Source organism: Pituophis catenifer, unplaced genomic scaffold, assembly GCF_029215685.1.
Source record: "Pituophis catenifer annectens isolate HBS135680 unplaced genomic scaffold, rPitCat1.0.hap2 SCAF_3, whole genome shotgun sequence".
NCBI classification, from domain to species: Eukaryota; Metazoa; Chordata; class Lepidosauria; order Squamata; family Colubridae; genus Pituophis; species Pituophis catenifer.
The window spans coordinates 76,835,828-76,851,802 of NW_027256883.1; the positions used below are offsets into that span (position 1 = coordinate 76,835,828).

General features: G+C 38.4%; 1 protein-coding gene across 1 annotated transcript; it reads right to left on the reverse strand.

Annotated features, from left to right (window-relative positions):
- Nucleotides 1-4,694: 4,694 nt before the first annotated feature.
- MC4R (melanocortin 4 receptor) lies at nucleotides 4,695-5,693 on the reverse strand. Its single transcript, XM_070942571.1, has one exon. The coding sequence runs from the start codon at nucleotides 5,691-5,693 to the stop codon at nucleotides 4,695-4,697; it is 999 nt and encodes a 332-aa protein (XP_070798672.1).
- Nucleotides 5,694-15,975: the final 10,282 nt, after the last annotated feature.

The following is a 15,975-nucleotide window of genomic DNA, read 5'->3' on the forward strand; positions in this document are numbered from 1 at the left end:
GAGAGAAGCAACCTAGGACTAAGGAGAAATTTCCTAAGGGTGAGACCAATCAACCAATGGAATAGCTTGCCTTCAGAAGTTATGGGTGCTCCATCACTAGAAGTTTTGAGGGAAGTACACCCCAAAAGGACAGTGCCAGGAACCACTAAAACAATGCAGAAAACTTAAAACAGCTATTCCCCTTTTTAAAAAATGTCAACCCCAAAGCAAATGCAGCAGCTGAGAGGGAAACTAAGAGCATCTTAGTCAATTAACTCAGGCTAATTGAAAGCTTGGGCATGCTGCCAAAAGCCATTAACTCTTCCAGTCTATGTTCTCTATGTTCTAAATTGGGTGCTTCACAGCAGAAGCAATACAGCTGGCTGGACCACACATGCATTAAATTCACAGCCTGCATGATCAAGCTGCATCATTGTCCCCTCCTGTATCTTTCCCCGCAGGAAGAAACGAGAAGTAGCCAACACTGCAGCAGCTATAAAAGGTGTTGGGAAACTCCAGGGAGTTTCAGCTGATCACAGAAGTGTTACTTAATACTCTTTATAATGAAAATGTTTGTAATCTTGTCCTTCTTCCTGCAGGGAAGAGGTTAATCCCATCCCTAAATGAGTGATTGATGGGTTTTCCTGCCCTAATCCTGTCAATTTCTGTTGTTTATTGACTTGATTCAGCGTGTATAGCTGCATTCCAGTTGCAACTGTTAAGTGGAGCTATTAACTGAAGGGAGAGAGAGAGAGAGAGAGAGAGAGAGAGAGAGAGAGAGGGGGGGGGGGGGGAAACCTCTTGCACTTTATTTTTAACTGGTTCTCCGAGCTCCTAAGCAATTTACTAACGGTTCAGGAGAACCAGTGAGAACCAGTTGGATTTCACCTGTGGAAGTGCCCCTGTACTTGCCTTTGTTCAGCAACAGGATTCCGCCTGGTACGTTTACTGTTGCAGCCAGCAAAGAGAGCTGAGAGAGAACGGCAGCGACAGATCTTGCGGGGTGGGGGCCATCCCCCAGGCCTGGGCTTCCTCCTCCCTCATCAGCGGGGCCAAGAGAAAGAAAGGGGCAGCGTGGGGAAGCACTCCCCTCCCCTGCCAAGCACTGAGCACAAAAACCCAGTGGGGAGGGGGGGGTCGCCTAGCAGAAGTGCCCCCATTGGCAAGTCAGACGGTGGAGAGGCCTGGCCCAGCTCTCACAGCTGTCCTTCTATTTGGCACTTCCAACGCGAGTGGCCACCTTTGAAATGTGCTGTGCCTTTGAGGAAGACAGGCAGCGATGGCTCGGGCTGGGTGGGGGGGACGGGGGACAGAAGAGGTATCAGGGCTGCTTCCCCTCTCCTTAGCGAGCTGGGCCTGGAGGAGGGTGGATAGTTGCAGGCCGAGTGCCGGAGGGTCACCCCAACATGCATTTCCAAGCGCACGCTCCTGTGTCCTGAAGTGGGATTGAAGAGAAGCCCAGCTGGCTTTCCTTTTGGCATGGGGCAGGGGGAAGACCCAATATCCCCTCCATGGCCTGCCTGTTGCTCTTGCGTGCTTCACAATGGGGGAGACTGGGTCCCCTCCTCCTCCTGGAGCCCATTTCCTGCCCCACTCGCCCCGGCAACTCTTATGTCTATGGAGATTCTCAGTCATCCAAATCATGGTTGTCCCAAAGGTGCTTTTTCAAAAGGCAACTGGACTTCTTTTGTTTTTCCTTGAAGATGTTTCGCTTCTCATCCAAGAAGCTTCTTCAGTTCTGAAATGAAGCTTCAATGAAGAATCGAAGAAGCTTCTTAGATAAGAAGTGAAATGTCCCCAAGGTAAAACAGAGAAAGTCCAGTTGCCTTTTGAAAAAGCACCTTTGTGATATTCAAGTATTAATTAATTTTACTTTTGATCAGTATAAACTACAACACCGCAAAAGCATTCACTTCCATGTACTATTCTACAAAGTCTTGTACGTTTGTTGAATAATATACTTTGAAATTTTTAAATGTGATCATACATGCAATGCCTACCCACTTTCTATTCTCTTATGATGAGATATCTGAACATACTGCAATTGCCATTTGCAAACTTTTGCATCAATATCAATATCCAGTTAAAACAACATTTTGCCGCTTTAAGTATGTTTTCTGTTTGAAAGATCTGTCAAATATAGAGATAATTAAAAACTCAAAATCTAACACATCAGTGTTTCCAGAAATTGAAGAATATAGGAGTGCTATATTTTTCAGATCACAATCAAAATATGAATAAAAATCATTTCACAGGGTGACACGACATGGGTATGAGGGAGCATGCACAGAATCCTTTGTTCCTGATATGACAAATTATTCATAGAGACTCTTGCAATACTTTAATTTAAAAAAACTAAAAAATATATCTATAAATGCTTTAACTGAATGGGCTTCTAGAATCAGGTACCTCAATTTGTCATACTTCCGAGTGATGGGAGTTTTTTCAACAACTCTTCGTTTTGTATGGTTTCTCAGCTCATAGGTTTATTTTGGAGAAGGATATTAAAATCACAAAGTTTAGAAGAATGTTCAGTTGACATTTTGGAAAACCACAAAACAAAAGATATTGTGTGGGTACTCTGTAGGGATATAAATTTATCTCTGACTAGAATCAATGGATGGAAATTAAGTGATATGGCCAAATTAAAGTTGTATCTCTCTTGCTCAGCTGGTGTGAATAAATAAAAGATTAGAAACTCTGGTTCTTCCATCTCAGATCCTCCTCAACCCTGAGGAGTATTCCATTAGTGAATTGTAGTGACCTTAAAGGTGGCAATTTTGATATAGCAGCAGTATATTGATTGGAGCACATGAAGGAGTTGCTTTAAAATAGAGGATAATAATGTTTTTACTCTTGTTGATTGGTACCGAAAGAAATTGAGTTTAGACTTGATTGAAAAGAAATTGACTCAAAAAGACTGGACAAACACAACCTTATTTATTTATTTGTTTGTATGTTTGTTATTTAAATTGTTTGTTATTTAATGTTTTGCCGAGCTGACACCAATGTTGACACCAATGGTATGACTTTTACATCAGCTGTTAATTCTCTTAAATTATATTAGTTTGGTATAAACATATTTTTAATTTTTCTTGCATGTATGACTTTTCCTTGCAGCTTGCTATTTTATTTGGTTACTGCTTTGTGGAGGGAAAAACTCTTAAACATGAAGGTTGTTTAGGTGAGGTGCAGAATGAGACTTCATTTGCTTACTTTCCAAAAGTTTAGATAGTCTTAGACTTAACTGAAGCATAAAGTATCAAGCATGGTTATAAACTGGTAGATAATTATTATTTAATGAAAGACTGGATATTTAGCTGCACCTCTTGGATGCTCAGGTAAGTACAAGACCTTACCATCTCAACAATGAGGATTACACTTCCTCCCTCACAAAATTAAAAGCATTTTTTGTTGTTGTTCCTGAGGCAAAAGTAGTATCTCTCCATAACTGAGGAGGAAAAATAATCGTATTACTACTACCAATAGTAATAGCAATTGGCATTGACAAAGTCAATTGTTACTTCAAACAGCTTACATGTGTGACAATACCTTTAATACTATCAAATAACTACTTACCTAACCTAGGTCCTTCGGAAGGATTAGAAAAGTAGATAAAAATGCTAAATTCAGTCTGAACATCTGGCTGACTAATGAATCATAATAATATAATAGTACAACAACCATTCAAACCATTTTCCAGAAGTTGTTGCCTCAGTTATACTGATTATAAGTTGATATTGATGAAGCAGTATCAAAGGCGAATCAGTTTGTGTTCTAAAACCAATGATAAATATTTATTTTTTACCACATTTGCTTGGTGTTTAAAGCCGCATTTTTATTGTTGCCTTTCTTTGATGCATTCATTTTGACATGGTTTTTAACAACTGACCTTACACTTTTCATTCTTCTTTCAGTAAAGAATAAGAAATAAGGCTATGCCTGGGTGTCCCATATTTGGGTTTTTCTTGCCCTAGCAGACTTTTCTCATGTACATTTTCATTGCAATTCATTATATATATTTAATGACACAATTTTAACTGCACATTATCTAGACTACTTAATAGAAAAAATGTTTCAATTGAGTAAGAAAGTAAATACATACAGTACATACCAAATATATCTCTTATTGTCATATTCAAAAACATGAAATCTTATCAAAGTACTGTTCCCAATTTCCCAGACCAGATCCACTCCAGCAATGGATTCCAGCTGAGTTACATTTTATCTTCACTGGGTCTATTGTCTTAAGAACAAGATGCAAGATGCAATTTTTTAACAATGAATTGAGCAAAATGTGACATAAAGCACAACTCTCTAATGAACTCTAATTTGATTTAACCGTACACATACAAATCCAAGACAATGCAAGCTCCCAAATTTTAAATATAAATAGCTGAGGAAAGCGAAGGATTTAGTTGTGTGTAATACTTTTGTTCCTATTCCTCAACATCATTTCATTGCTCTCTCTCATCATTCTGAAAATATGTGGGCATTTTCCATGCCTGGCAGCCTGCTGAGTCGTTGCTAACCACCACTAACATCACTTCAACCTTGAAATGATTACATATGTAGTTTACAAGCTTAGAACAGAAACAAACATTCATGTACCAGATATTGTTCAAAATATATTTCTTGTAACTAGTGAAACCAGATGCTCTGCAGCACTAGAGAGGAGACATCAATCTATGAGGCAATAGCTTCTTCAGATGCATTCAATATTTTCCTGAGAAATCGCATGACTCTCTCAGGCTACAGCAGCACATAATCTCTCTGAAGGTTTTCCTCAGCTCTTGGCTTCGGAAAGCGTAGATAAGCGGATCGATAATGGAGTTACACATGATTAGAATGAGGTACAGGTGAAAATGGGACATAAAACAGATACAGTAGGGATTGTGAGGGCATGAAATGTAGAAAAGCAAGTGGAGGAAGAGTGGGGCCCAGCACACTACAAAGACTCCAATCAAGATGGTCAAAGTGATGGCGCCCTTCATATTGGCCCCTTGACGAATTGGGCCGGTGCCTGGGAGAATTGCAATCTTTTTCATGTGCAGCCGGGCTAGCATGAACATGTGGACGTAGAGAGATGCCATGAGGACTAACATGGTGAAGAACATGGCAATGAGGCAAATGATGACAACGCTGCTGTCAGAATAAATAATGAACAGGACACCCGAAACTGTGCAAGCGGCCCAGATACAGGTGATGATGATACCGACACGCCTCCCTGTCATGATGTTGTGGTACTGGAGAGCGTAGAAGATTGTGAAATACCTGTCCACAGCTATGGAAAGCAGACTGCAAATGGAGGCCAGGAGAGAGCTGCAAATCACTGAGTCAATGATATTGTCGATGCTAACGGTAAAACTGTGTGTGTCGACCTCTGTATTGTTCAACCAGGTGATGACGATGGTTTCTGATCCATTGGAGATGCTCACCAGCAAGTCAGCCACCGCTAAGCTGCAAATAAAAAAGTACATCGGGGAGTGCAGATTCTTGTTCTTGGCTATAGCTGCGATCACCAGCACGTTCTCGAGCAAGCTGACAAAGCCTAAGGTCACAAATACTTCTGGCGAGACAAAAAGTTGCTCATAACAGCCTTCTGAAGAGTAGCCTTTTTCCATCGATCTATTCAGATCACTGTGACGTAGTCCATGGCTGTGGTTCCATGCATGAAGAGGCCGATGAATTCCATAGCGGTAAGTGAAATTCATTCTTACAAGGTCTTCATCCACAAGCACATCATGCTTGGCCAGCTTGCAGCTTGCAGATTAATTCCATGCGTTCCTTCCAAGCGTCCCTCTTTGAATGGCACCCTGGGATTTTCAGTGGCTAGATTTTTCTACATGCCATTCCAAAGAGCAGTAGGGTGCACAACAGAAAGAAAACAGGTTCGCTATGCAATTTATATATATATATATATCTGTATATATATATATCAGTCAGGTGCTGGCAATTAATGCTTTGCCAACTCCACAAGTACCTGTATTCACTGGGATGAATACAGCTGAAAGTGGCTTTCTTCTCTTTTATCTCCTGAATCGGTAAAACAAAAGCACCAGAAATGAAATGCTCTTGCTGCTGCTGCTTGGAATTTTTAAAACAATTGTTTCAGAATACAAATACCACTTAGCTATCTATGCAATGCTTGCCCGACTGCCTGCTTTCTGCTGCTTCTTATACGGAGATGGCATAGAAAGGTACTTAAAGGCAGCTCTTCCCCACCCCTTCAGTTTAGTGATCAGCCAATAGAGAGGAAGGGAAGAGGGAGTGCGGGAGGCACTGAATTCATTTCAGTTTTTCTACATTTTTTTCTTGCAGGAGGGCTTCCAAGACGAAGTAATTCCTGTATGTAATTTGTATCCTGAATGATACAAAGGAGTCCAAATCGGCACTCCTTTTGCTTGTGTAGATGTTGTGATTGATGATGGTGAGCATAATCGGAATCCCTTCTAGCTTACCAGCAGGATGAGGGGATGTAGAAAAGAAAAAAAAAACCTATTTTACAGCGAGGGAAAGAACAATAAAGTTTCTGCAAAGATAGTAAGCGATCATGAAGTGAGATCGTGGGTTGAATCAGCCAACCAGTCAAGGAAGGAACAGAGGTGTAGCATTGTCTTGGCATCCTCATCGGATCAAGTTCAGTGTCTGTGGTTTGTAGTAATGCATAAGTTACTTTTCAAACTGTAACCTGTAAGCAAAAATATGAAACCAAGAGAAGCATGCTTCAGATTCAGAATGAGAGTGAATGAGGCAAACTATAAAGCAATAAAGGCTAGCATTTGAAATGAATGTGGTGCCTAATTATTCTATTTCTCTTGAATAAATATTTAGCTCCTTAATTATAAGGAATGTGGGTTTTTTTCTTTTTCTCCTAGTAATCTGTCTAATGGAACGAGAGTAAAATACCTCATTATAAATTTTATTCACATGAAAAAGGCATTAGTTTCAGTTGTCCATGGGTGGGGGTGAACAGCGAAGTACATTAATATTTTAATTATCTAAATGGAAGACTAGGTTTCTCTCACTCCAAACTATTTATCTTTAAATTATACATGTCAGATTGCAAGAATTATTTTAATTTTTTCAGGAATATGAAAACAGAGGGTGATTTGTTTGTTTGTTTGTTTATTTCAAGGAGACTGACGATTTCCTAAATTCAGATTGTCTTTCTTATGAATAAATACAGTAAGTTGAATTGCTGTGAACATTGGTGCTATTTCCTTTATATTTCATTCCCTTCTGAGATCTATTTCTATGTTTCTGGATACAAACAGACATGAAGAGAATCTTGTAAAAAATGGCACGTTAAGCCTAAATGTCATCAAATTAGCAATTAATATGGATTTGTTCAAGAGATGTGATGTGATAAGAAGAAATAAAGATTTGTAACCTTAGCGGGTAGAAATTTGTTGTGAACACATTTGTTGTGATGATAGTTAAAAGTTCTTTCTTTCTTTCTTTCTTTCTTTCTTTCTTTCTTTCTTTCTTTCTTTCTTTCTCTCTCTCTCTCTCTCTCTCTCTCTCTCTCTCTCTCTCTTTTCCTTCCTTTCCATTTTAATCCTTTTTTTCTATTCTTCTTTAAGTTTACTGCAATTTATTATGCGTGCCAGATTTTAGTTCTACAATTAAATCTGCAAGTCAGCTTGTAAAAGGACTCTTAACCCGTCCCCCCAAAAAAATCCTTTTGTATATATCAATAGGCATAACAAAAAAATAGAAAGAAAACTCACAATGTAGGATAAATGCTTTCAATGCACAAGGCAGGATGGTAGCTGTTGTTCAAGGCACCAGTGAAGCCACAATGTCCACAGATGGACAAAAGTAAGAAAACTGACAAAACAGGGTAGGTGAATGATTAGTATGAAGACTATTAGATGGTAGCAAATAGATACTTACAAAAAAGTAAATGTCTATCGAGATTCTCAGTCATCCAGATCATGGTTGTACCAAAGGTGCTTTTTTGCAAGAGGCAACTGGACTTGTTATTTTTTGAAGTTGTTTCTCTTCTCATTCTCATTCTTGGATGAGAAGTGAAACGTCTTCAAAGAATTACAGCAAACCAGTTTTGCCCTTTATTGGATATATGGAGTTTTGCAGGCCACAACTCAGACGCTGCTGTTGCTCTTATTCCTGATGAACAGCTTGAGTATGCGAGCCCATTGCGCCAGAAGACACCTTCTCCCCCAGAAGGAACCACTAGCTCCTTAATTGATTACTATCACTTTAATTGAAGTCCCATCTGGTTTGCACTGAAACCCAGAGAGGTCAGTATACATCCCAGTGCTTTCCATTTAGCATTTATCCTTTTTCTTCTCCCAGGATTTCAGTGGTCTAGTGCAGTGGTGGGATTCAAAAGTTTACTACCATTTCTGTGGGCGTGGCTTGGTGGGCATGGCAGGGGAAGGATACTGTAAAATCTCCATTCCCACCCCACTCCAGGGAAGGATACTGTAAAATCTCCATTCCCTCCCCAGTCCAGGGAAAGATTACTGCAAAATCTCCATTTCCTCCCAATCAGCTGGGACTCGGGAGGCAGAGAATAGATGGGGGTGGGTCCACTCAGAGGTGGTATTTACCAGTTCTCCGAACTACTCAAAATTTCCTCTACTGGTTCTCTAGAACTGGTCAGAACCTGCTGAATACTACCTCTGATCTAGTGCCCTGATCTGGTAGCTACTAGGAAGGGCAAAAGTGAGGCAGAATATAGCACCATTGTCATTTTTGAGGAAGATCCTGGCCTAGTTTAGCTGTCCAGTTGTATTTTCCAATCTAATGTTCTTGTGTATAGTTTTTCTGTTGTTGTTTTGCTTTGAAATGGAATTACCCAGTAGTCAAGGAGAAGAGAGATTTAGACTGCCATTATATTGCCTCTTACTGAATACAGCTGAATGTTTTAATAAACAGGTATATACGATAACATAAGAGGCTAACAGACCTTAAAGCAGGACACATTGCAAGGAAAGGTATTATTTTTTCTAAGCAAATCTGCATGGTATGGCTCAGGGATGGGTTGCTCCGCCCACGCACCCAGATGTCATCAAAAATGCTCTGTGTATGCACAGAACCTTCTGTGCGTGCGCAGAAGTGCTGCATGCTCATTAAGCGAGCCAACATGCCCGCGCACTCCCAATAGTGAACCGGTAGCGCCGGGATTTGACTCCCACTACAGGTATGGCTTTATGCCTTCAGGGCTACAGAAGATTGAGCCAACCATGCAAATTGGGCAACTGAGAAGCAAGATCATCATGCCCTGTTCAAATACTAGATTTTTAGAATTAGTAATAGGATTCCATGTCAATTTTTTAGGAATTGCTCTCTTCCCCAAGGTCTTCTTGTGTGTAAATTTGATTTTTTATTTTCTATGAGCTTATTTTGAACTAGTAATAATACCAAACACTTGCCCTCATCCCCTTATTTTAATTCATTTATATTCACCCTTTTCTCCAGGAAAGGTTTATTTTTTCAAGAATGAGAGGAAATGATTCATACAGAGGGAGAGAGAGAAGAACAAGTCCAAGGCCATCCAGTGAGTGGTGCCAAGCATCCATATGGATTTCTCCTCCAGTTTCTTATATATCTGAGGCAATGAGTTGATCCCTGTCTCTTTCTCTAAAGTACTTCTGTTTTCTCTTACTCATCTGTATCTAGAAAACCTAGAAAAAGTTATTCCCGTTCCCGTCCAATACGCGCGTATGCATGCATGCACACTGGTTATGCATAAAACATAAAAATGTATGCGTTTTAATGTTATGCACTGGAGGCTTTCTATATTCTGCTAAACTCTGGACATATCATGCCCTTGACAATGTTGCCATGACAATCCAAAAGCACCAGAACAGGGGGCAGCATTTAGCCAGTCTTGGCTAACTTCAAAAAAATATCTGAGCGGGACTAGATTAATATTTGGATAGGAAACCACCAAGAAATCCTACAGCATTAATCTAGTTTGGAGAAAATAAACTAAGGCATCCTATAAACAGGCAATGGAAACCACTTCCATCTTGTTGCCAATTTACTTATACACAAAGCCCCCACTGATGGACATGTCCATGCAGACTTGAGGTCAGCTCAAGCAAGATTTTACTTTTGCTACTTGAAAGGCCAACTTGCAGATTTGCAAAGTGATTCAATGCAACCTGGAGTCTACAAGCCATCAGTCCAATAAATTCCAATTTATCTCCAGAAATAGATTACCCTGTTTCCCCGAAAATAAGATCCAACCAGAAAATAAGCCCTAGCATGATTTTTCAAGATGCTCGTAATATAAGCCCTACCCCAAAAATAAGCCCCAGTTAAGATTGTCAACCAGATGGAGGTGTTTAGTAATGTATTTTCCCCAAAATAAGACCTAACCAGAAAATAAGCCATAATGCATCTTTTGGAGCAAAAATTAATATAAGACCCAGTCTTATTATGGGGAAAACACAGTATATTTACAAGCAAGTTCTGACATTGTAGCAAACATCCTAGCAAGAAAATTTGGTCATAAATCTAAGCTAATCAATTTCCATTATTTATTCTTCTTAGAAGTATATCTCAGTCAAAGTTGTGCTGTTTTATTCCCAGTGCACAGTTTGACAGTTGACTAAAGAATGAATGAAGTTCTTAATGAGTTATTAAGAAAGTTTTCGAGTCTGAAGACCAGCCAAGTAAGCTTGTTTGCAGCTGTAAGCTCTTGGCAACAGAACAGTTCTTCTTCCCAGGAGTAAACAAAGTGTTTGTAATAGAATGGAGTGATTCCATTGCCAAGATTCTCAGGCCTCATATACCCAATACTCATTTCCTCAAGTCAAAGTTCAGATAGCAATTCCTTCTAGAGATCTCATGGTGTTCTGATTGTGGGTGATGCCTTTGCGAAATAGACACAATGCTGTCATATTTTAGAAACAGACCTTACATCCTTTTATTGTGGCTGTTTTCTAAGATTTCTCAGAGCAGATTTTCATATATCAAATTCAATAACCTTTTCAACTACCTCTATTTTCATTAGAAATGTTTACTCCATTCCAGAGAAAATTGGATTGAAACCCCATAGCAACTAATCTTGCTGGATCTGTGAGCAGAGAGGTTCCTTCAGAATATTGATATGATAGCCTGTTCTCTCCCATTGTTGCCACAATGCAACCCAGAGATTTATGCTACATTTTCAAAAAGAGTGGGGGGGGAGCCTTGATAACTTCACCCATATATTTGTTCCACAGTTTGGTTGCTTTCATATCTTCTCCTTTAACTTTTATAATTCTTAACTTTTTAACCCTGTTTTACTATTGCTTTTTAACTGTATTTTCTTATTAGTTTTATTGTAAGCCATCCAGAATCACTTAGGTGAGATCGGTAGTGTAGAAATTGGATGGATGGATGGATGGATGGATTAATGGATGGAAAATGTTGCAGCGGATATAGAGCTGGATGTAAGAGTTAATAGCCTAAAAGGTAGAAATAAAAGTAATCTTGATAGAATGGAGAAATGGACTGAAGGTAACTGAATTAAATATGGTAGAGAGAAAAAAATTAATCTTGGAATAGTAACTAATTGCAAATTCAATATGAGTCAATTCAGTGCTGCGGTTCCAAAGACGGCAACTGCAATTTTAGGCTGCAAGGGAAGTGAAGTTTCCAAATTCTGGGAAATAATCATTTTACAGTTTTTGCTTTGATCACACTCAAGCATTGTGTCCAGTTGTACGTAGTAGCCGGCCTGACCTAAACTTCTCCGCTTTTAAATGGGAATTTTAAATTTGGTTTTAAATTATTGGGGTTTTAAATATGGTTCATACAAATTTATTTAATTTGTTTTATCTCTATTTTAAATTTTGTACTTCCATGTTTTATTTTTATGGCTGTTCACCGCCCTGAGTCCTTCGGGAGTAGGGCGGTATACAAATTCAATAAATACAAATACAAATACAAATAGGTACCACACTTTTAAGAAGAAACTGGAGCAGGTTCAGAGAAGAGCAATAAAGATGATCCATGGGGGTCTAGAACTTAGCTGTATAAAAAGAGCAAGAAAGAGATGGGTATATTTATCTTTTCAAAAAAAGAAAAAAGAATTTGATAACATTCTTCAAATATCTTAAAGAACGTCACAGAAAAGAAAATCAGGATTGGTATTTTCTCATTCCAGAGGGCATGATACAAGAGAGTGAATTACAAAAAACTAAATATCTATTAAATGTTAGGAAAAAAAATCTTTCTTTGAATCATAGCAGTTTGGCAGTAGAATTGTTTACCCAGATTTATGGTAAGCAACACTTCTTCAGAAGTGTTCATGTGGAAGCTAGACAGTCATCTGGTGGGAATACTTTTATTTAGACCCTTAAATAAATGATGTTCTAAATCATCTGTCCCATCTCATCTATGATTCTAACATAGACTATGGGTTGGTTTTCTAGACATGTTGAATGGCAGTAGATAGCTTTCATCATTATTTTCACACTATCAAAAATAATTTCCTAGCAGTCCCTGAGCAGATGGAAGATGTGAAGGAAAAGAAATAAACAACATTATGCAGAAAGGTTATAGAAGTAGTTTACAGAGAACAAGGCAGCACAATCCCACATAAAAATATCTGCCAATTTTAAACGGGACAATTTATCAAAATGTTTCATGCTGTCAAAACAAACACAATCTTTAAAGTAACTAATAGAGAGGAATAGTTTAATGGGCATAAAGGAATTGGATACAGAGAAAAATGTGGTTTTGACAGATGAAGTACATACAGACTTATGGCTCATCTGAAAAGCTCCACAGCTCCTCTTCAGGGATGTTTCTAAGCAAATAATTATCTCTCTAGTATAAAATGTCCTAATCTCTGCTTTAAGGAATGTTAGGTTGTTTATTTATTTACCTGGCCATGCATTTAATTAATTTTAATGAATTTTAAATCTTGGGAAGGGCAATTATTGCTGTATTAAGATACTGCTTTGAACTGAACAACTCTAAACAGTGTACAATTAGCCCAACAATATATAATCCATCAATATGCAGTGTAAATAAAAGCAAAAACATTGGGGAACTGCCAGCTGGGTAAGGAAGAGGGATCAAGTGATGAATTACACTCCAGTCATCATGTAGTCACCAAGAAACTTAGGGTTGACCATATATGCTTGTTTCCAAGAGAAGGCTAGGAGTCTGTGAAGATTCTTGTAGTATAGGTAGATTACAATAAAATAGTAAACTAGAACCCTTCATGTGTGGATCTAGTTGCTTGGCCTGACAAACACATGATGACAATTTTACATCAAAGTAAAATAAATTCACTACTAATGTCAGTCAGTGAATTTGACCTGAAATAGCCAGATTTCATCCCAAGACTTCAGAAGACCATCATACTTGAAAGCATCCTATCCCCAAAGACTGTCCCATCTAAGTTGGGCCTAGCTGACGAGTGCATGACGTAGAAAATCAAAAATCTTCATTCCTGCTATTTCTATTTAAAGGATGCTATGCTTGACCTCTGCTGAAAGGCTGACTTGTTCAAATCCAAATAAAAATCAAAAACCTTAAAAGAAACTGCAGGTTCCCATCACTAGTACCTGATTGGGAGACTAAGCAGAAAGACCCTACTCTTGATCACAGACTTTCCAGCTCAACCCTAAATAGAACATAGGAAAAATAAATGTAATAAGGTTATTGAAAAATTTTCTTAATATAATAGGAAGAAGAAATCTTCCATTCTTCAAAATCTAAATTTCAATTGGCTGGGAGAAGTGGAATATTTTTGTTCAATATTGTTATCATCAAAAGAAATATACTGCATAGAGTACAATCAACCTAAAACAAAGGAGTATTTTCCTTTTTAAAAAAAACATTGATAGTTACTCCCTGTCAGCCTCTGCCTTTACTGCTTTGGCTGCCAGAAGAAATGGGAGGGGGAGAGCTAGGGAGCCTGGGGGGGTGGGGAAGTGTGCTGGAGGGTTTTTTCAAAGAAACGAAACCGAATCTCTGAAGTGGCTATCGGGTCAACCGTCATCGCATTCCTGATTGATGACGATGCCAGACGTGCTTCCACCTGACCTCTGGAAGACCTTTGGATTGGATGATTGACGATGGACAGTGGGAGGGGATGCTTTCTATATGCAATTTTCACGCCTATTGCTTTAGTTTCAGCTTTTCCTTGGTTGCGTTCACTTCATTTTCTAGTAAAAGTACATTACTCTATAAATAATGGAGTTTGGGTTATTCTTTCCTGGACTTTGAAAGAAGCACACCTGACACTCCCACAGAGAACTGATACATCAGTTAATCATTATGTAAATATTCAAGGGATCAAATAGACACTCTTGTTCACTCTTGTTTGTAAAGGCTTTAATTTATGGTTCTGCTCCACTCCAATCTTTACAAGCTTCATTGTAGAAAACAAAACAAAAACTAGCAGCTATTTTTGTTGAACAGGCTATAATTCATGAAAATCTGTGGAAGCAATTTTTCTTAGCAATTTGTTCTGCCTAGTAAATTGTGCAATGGGGATAGGAAATGAAATACATTGCTAAACTTTTACTTCATAAATAGCTTATAAGTACTTGTTTGCTTAGATTTATAATACTTAACATTGTAATATTTGTACAATGACTATCATTTTAAGTGTTGTACCTTATGATTCTTGATGAATGTATCTTGTCTTTTTATGTACACTGAGAGCATATGCACCAAAGACAAATTCCCTGTGTGTCCAATCACGCTTGGTCAATAAAGAATTCTAGTCTAGTCTAGTCTAGTCTAGTCTAGTCTAGTCTAGTCTAGTCTAGTCTATTTAATGTAGCTAGTGGAGCTGCTAGAGGCGGGCAGCCAATAAATTGAAAATAATAATAAGTATCTTGACATGGTGGTGGAACTTGCATGTTCTGAAAAAGAGGAATGCTATGCCAGAAGCTCAACCACACTACACAGGTGTCATCAGAGGAACCAGATGAAGATGTTCTTTTCAATAAGCAATATGGTGAACTGTAACTTTCAGAAACTTACATCACATCTGTCATTATCCAGCTTAGTAAGGACTAAGGTAAGTCTCAGAGATTCTGGACATCTAGTAACAAGTAGGCCTCAGAAATCAGGACTGGTGACTGAGCAACCAGACTACCTGCTGCTGAACTATTGAAAGAAAAGTTGCTTTCCCATCACAAATAATTAAAGACTGAAAACAAAGTAATAAAGATGTACTATTACAAGTCAAGTCCAATGAGAGGAGGATACTTAAAAAGAATACACTGACATCCAGAATCAGAAATAACAGAACATAAACTAGCAGAAGTAGAACTGAAAGAACTACAAAGGCCTACCCAGGTCAAAGGAATTGAAGCCTTACCAGAAGTGGCTCAGAAAGTAGAAACAAACCAGGGGAAGTTTATCACAGGCGAAGCCAGCATCACTATTGAATTGTTTTCATCCTCAAATCAAAAACTGTCTCCTCTATCTTTTCCTTAGAAAGAGCAAAATCCTCTAATTGAAAAACAAGATGGACTGAAATGAAGAATAACTGAGTATCTAGAACAGCACAAAAGCAACATAATAAATTTGCCAGCCTTGAAACTTGTTAAAAAAGTAGCTAGCACAAGTATTAAAATATGCCAATATAAACACCAGCTCACTGCAAGAAACAAGCCAATTGATGTACAGTACAGCTGCAGCTATAACTGAATACCTAAGATGTAAAACAACAAACAAGAAAAAAAAAAGCCAAAAGGTGCATCATCAAATGATTGGAAAATAAGATCAGCATACTACGTTCAGATGCAAGAAAGCTAGAACAGATCAAAGAAAAGAAGCTGGACTAGAAGGCCAAAGAATAATCAATCAAAAAATATCACCTAGAGACAAGGAAGGTTAAGGAAGCACTGGAAATAATAAAGCAAAAAATTACAGTTGTAGCAAAAATACAAAATCAACAGATAGGAAGCTTGAATTGTACATTACAAGCAGAACCTCCAATTTCAGCCAAATTTGAAAGATATCCAACAATCCATCAATGGAGAGACTGCAATGAACCAGCCA

Coding starts and splice junctions, on each gene's coding strand:
- MC4R (XM_070942571.1), bottom strand. CDS start 5,693: ATGAATTTCACTTACCGCTATGGAATTCATCGGCCTCTTCATGCATGG.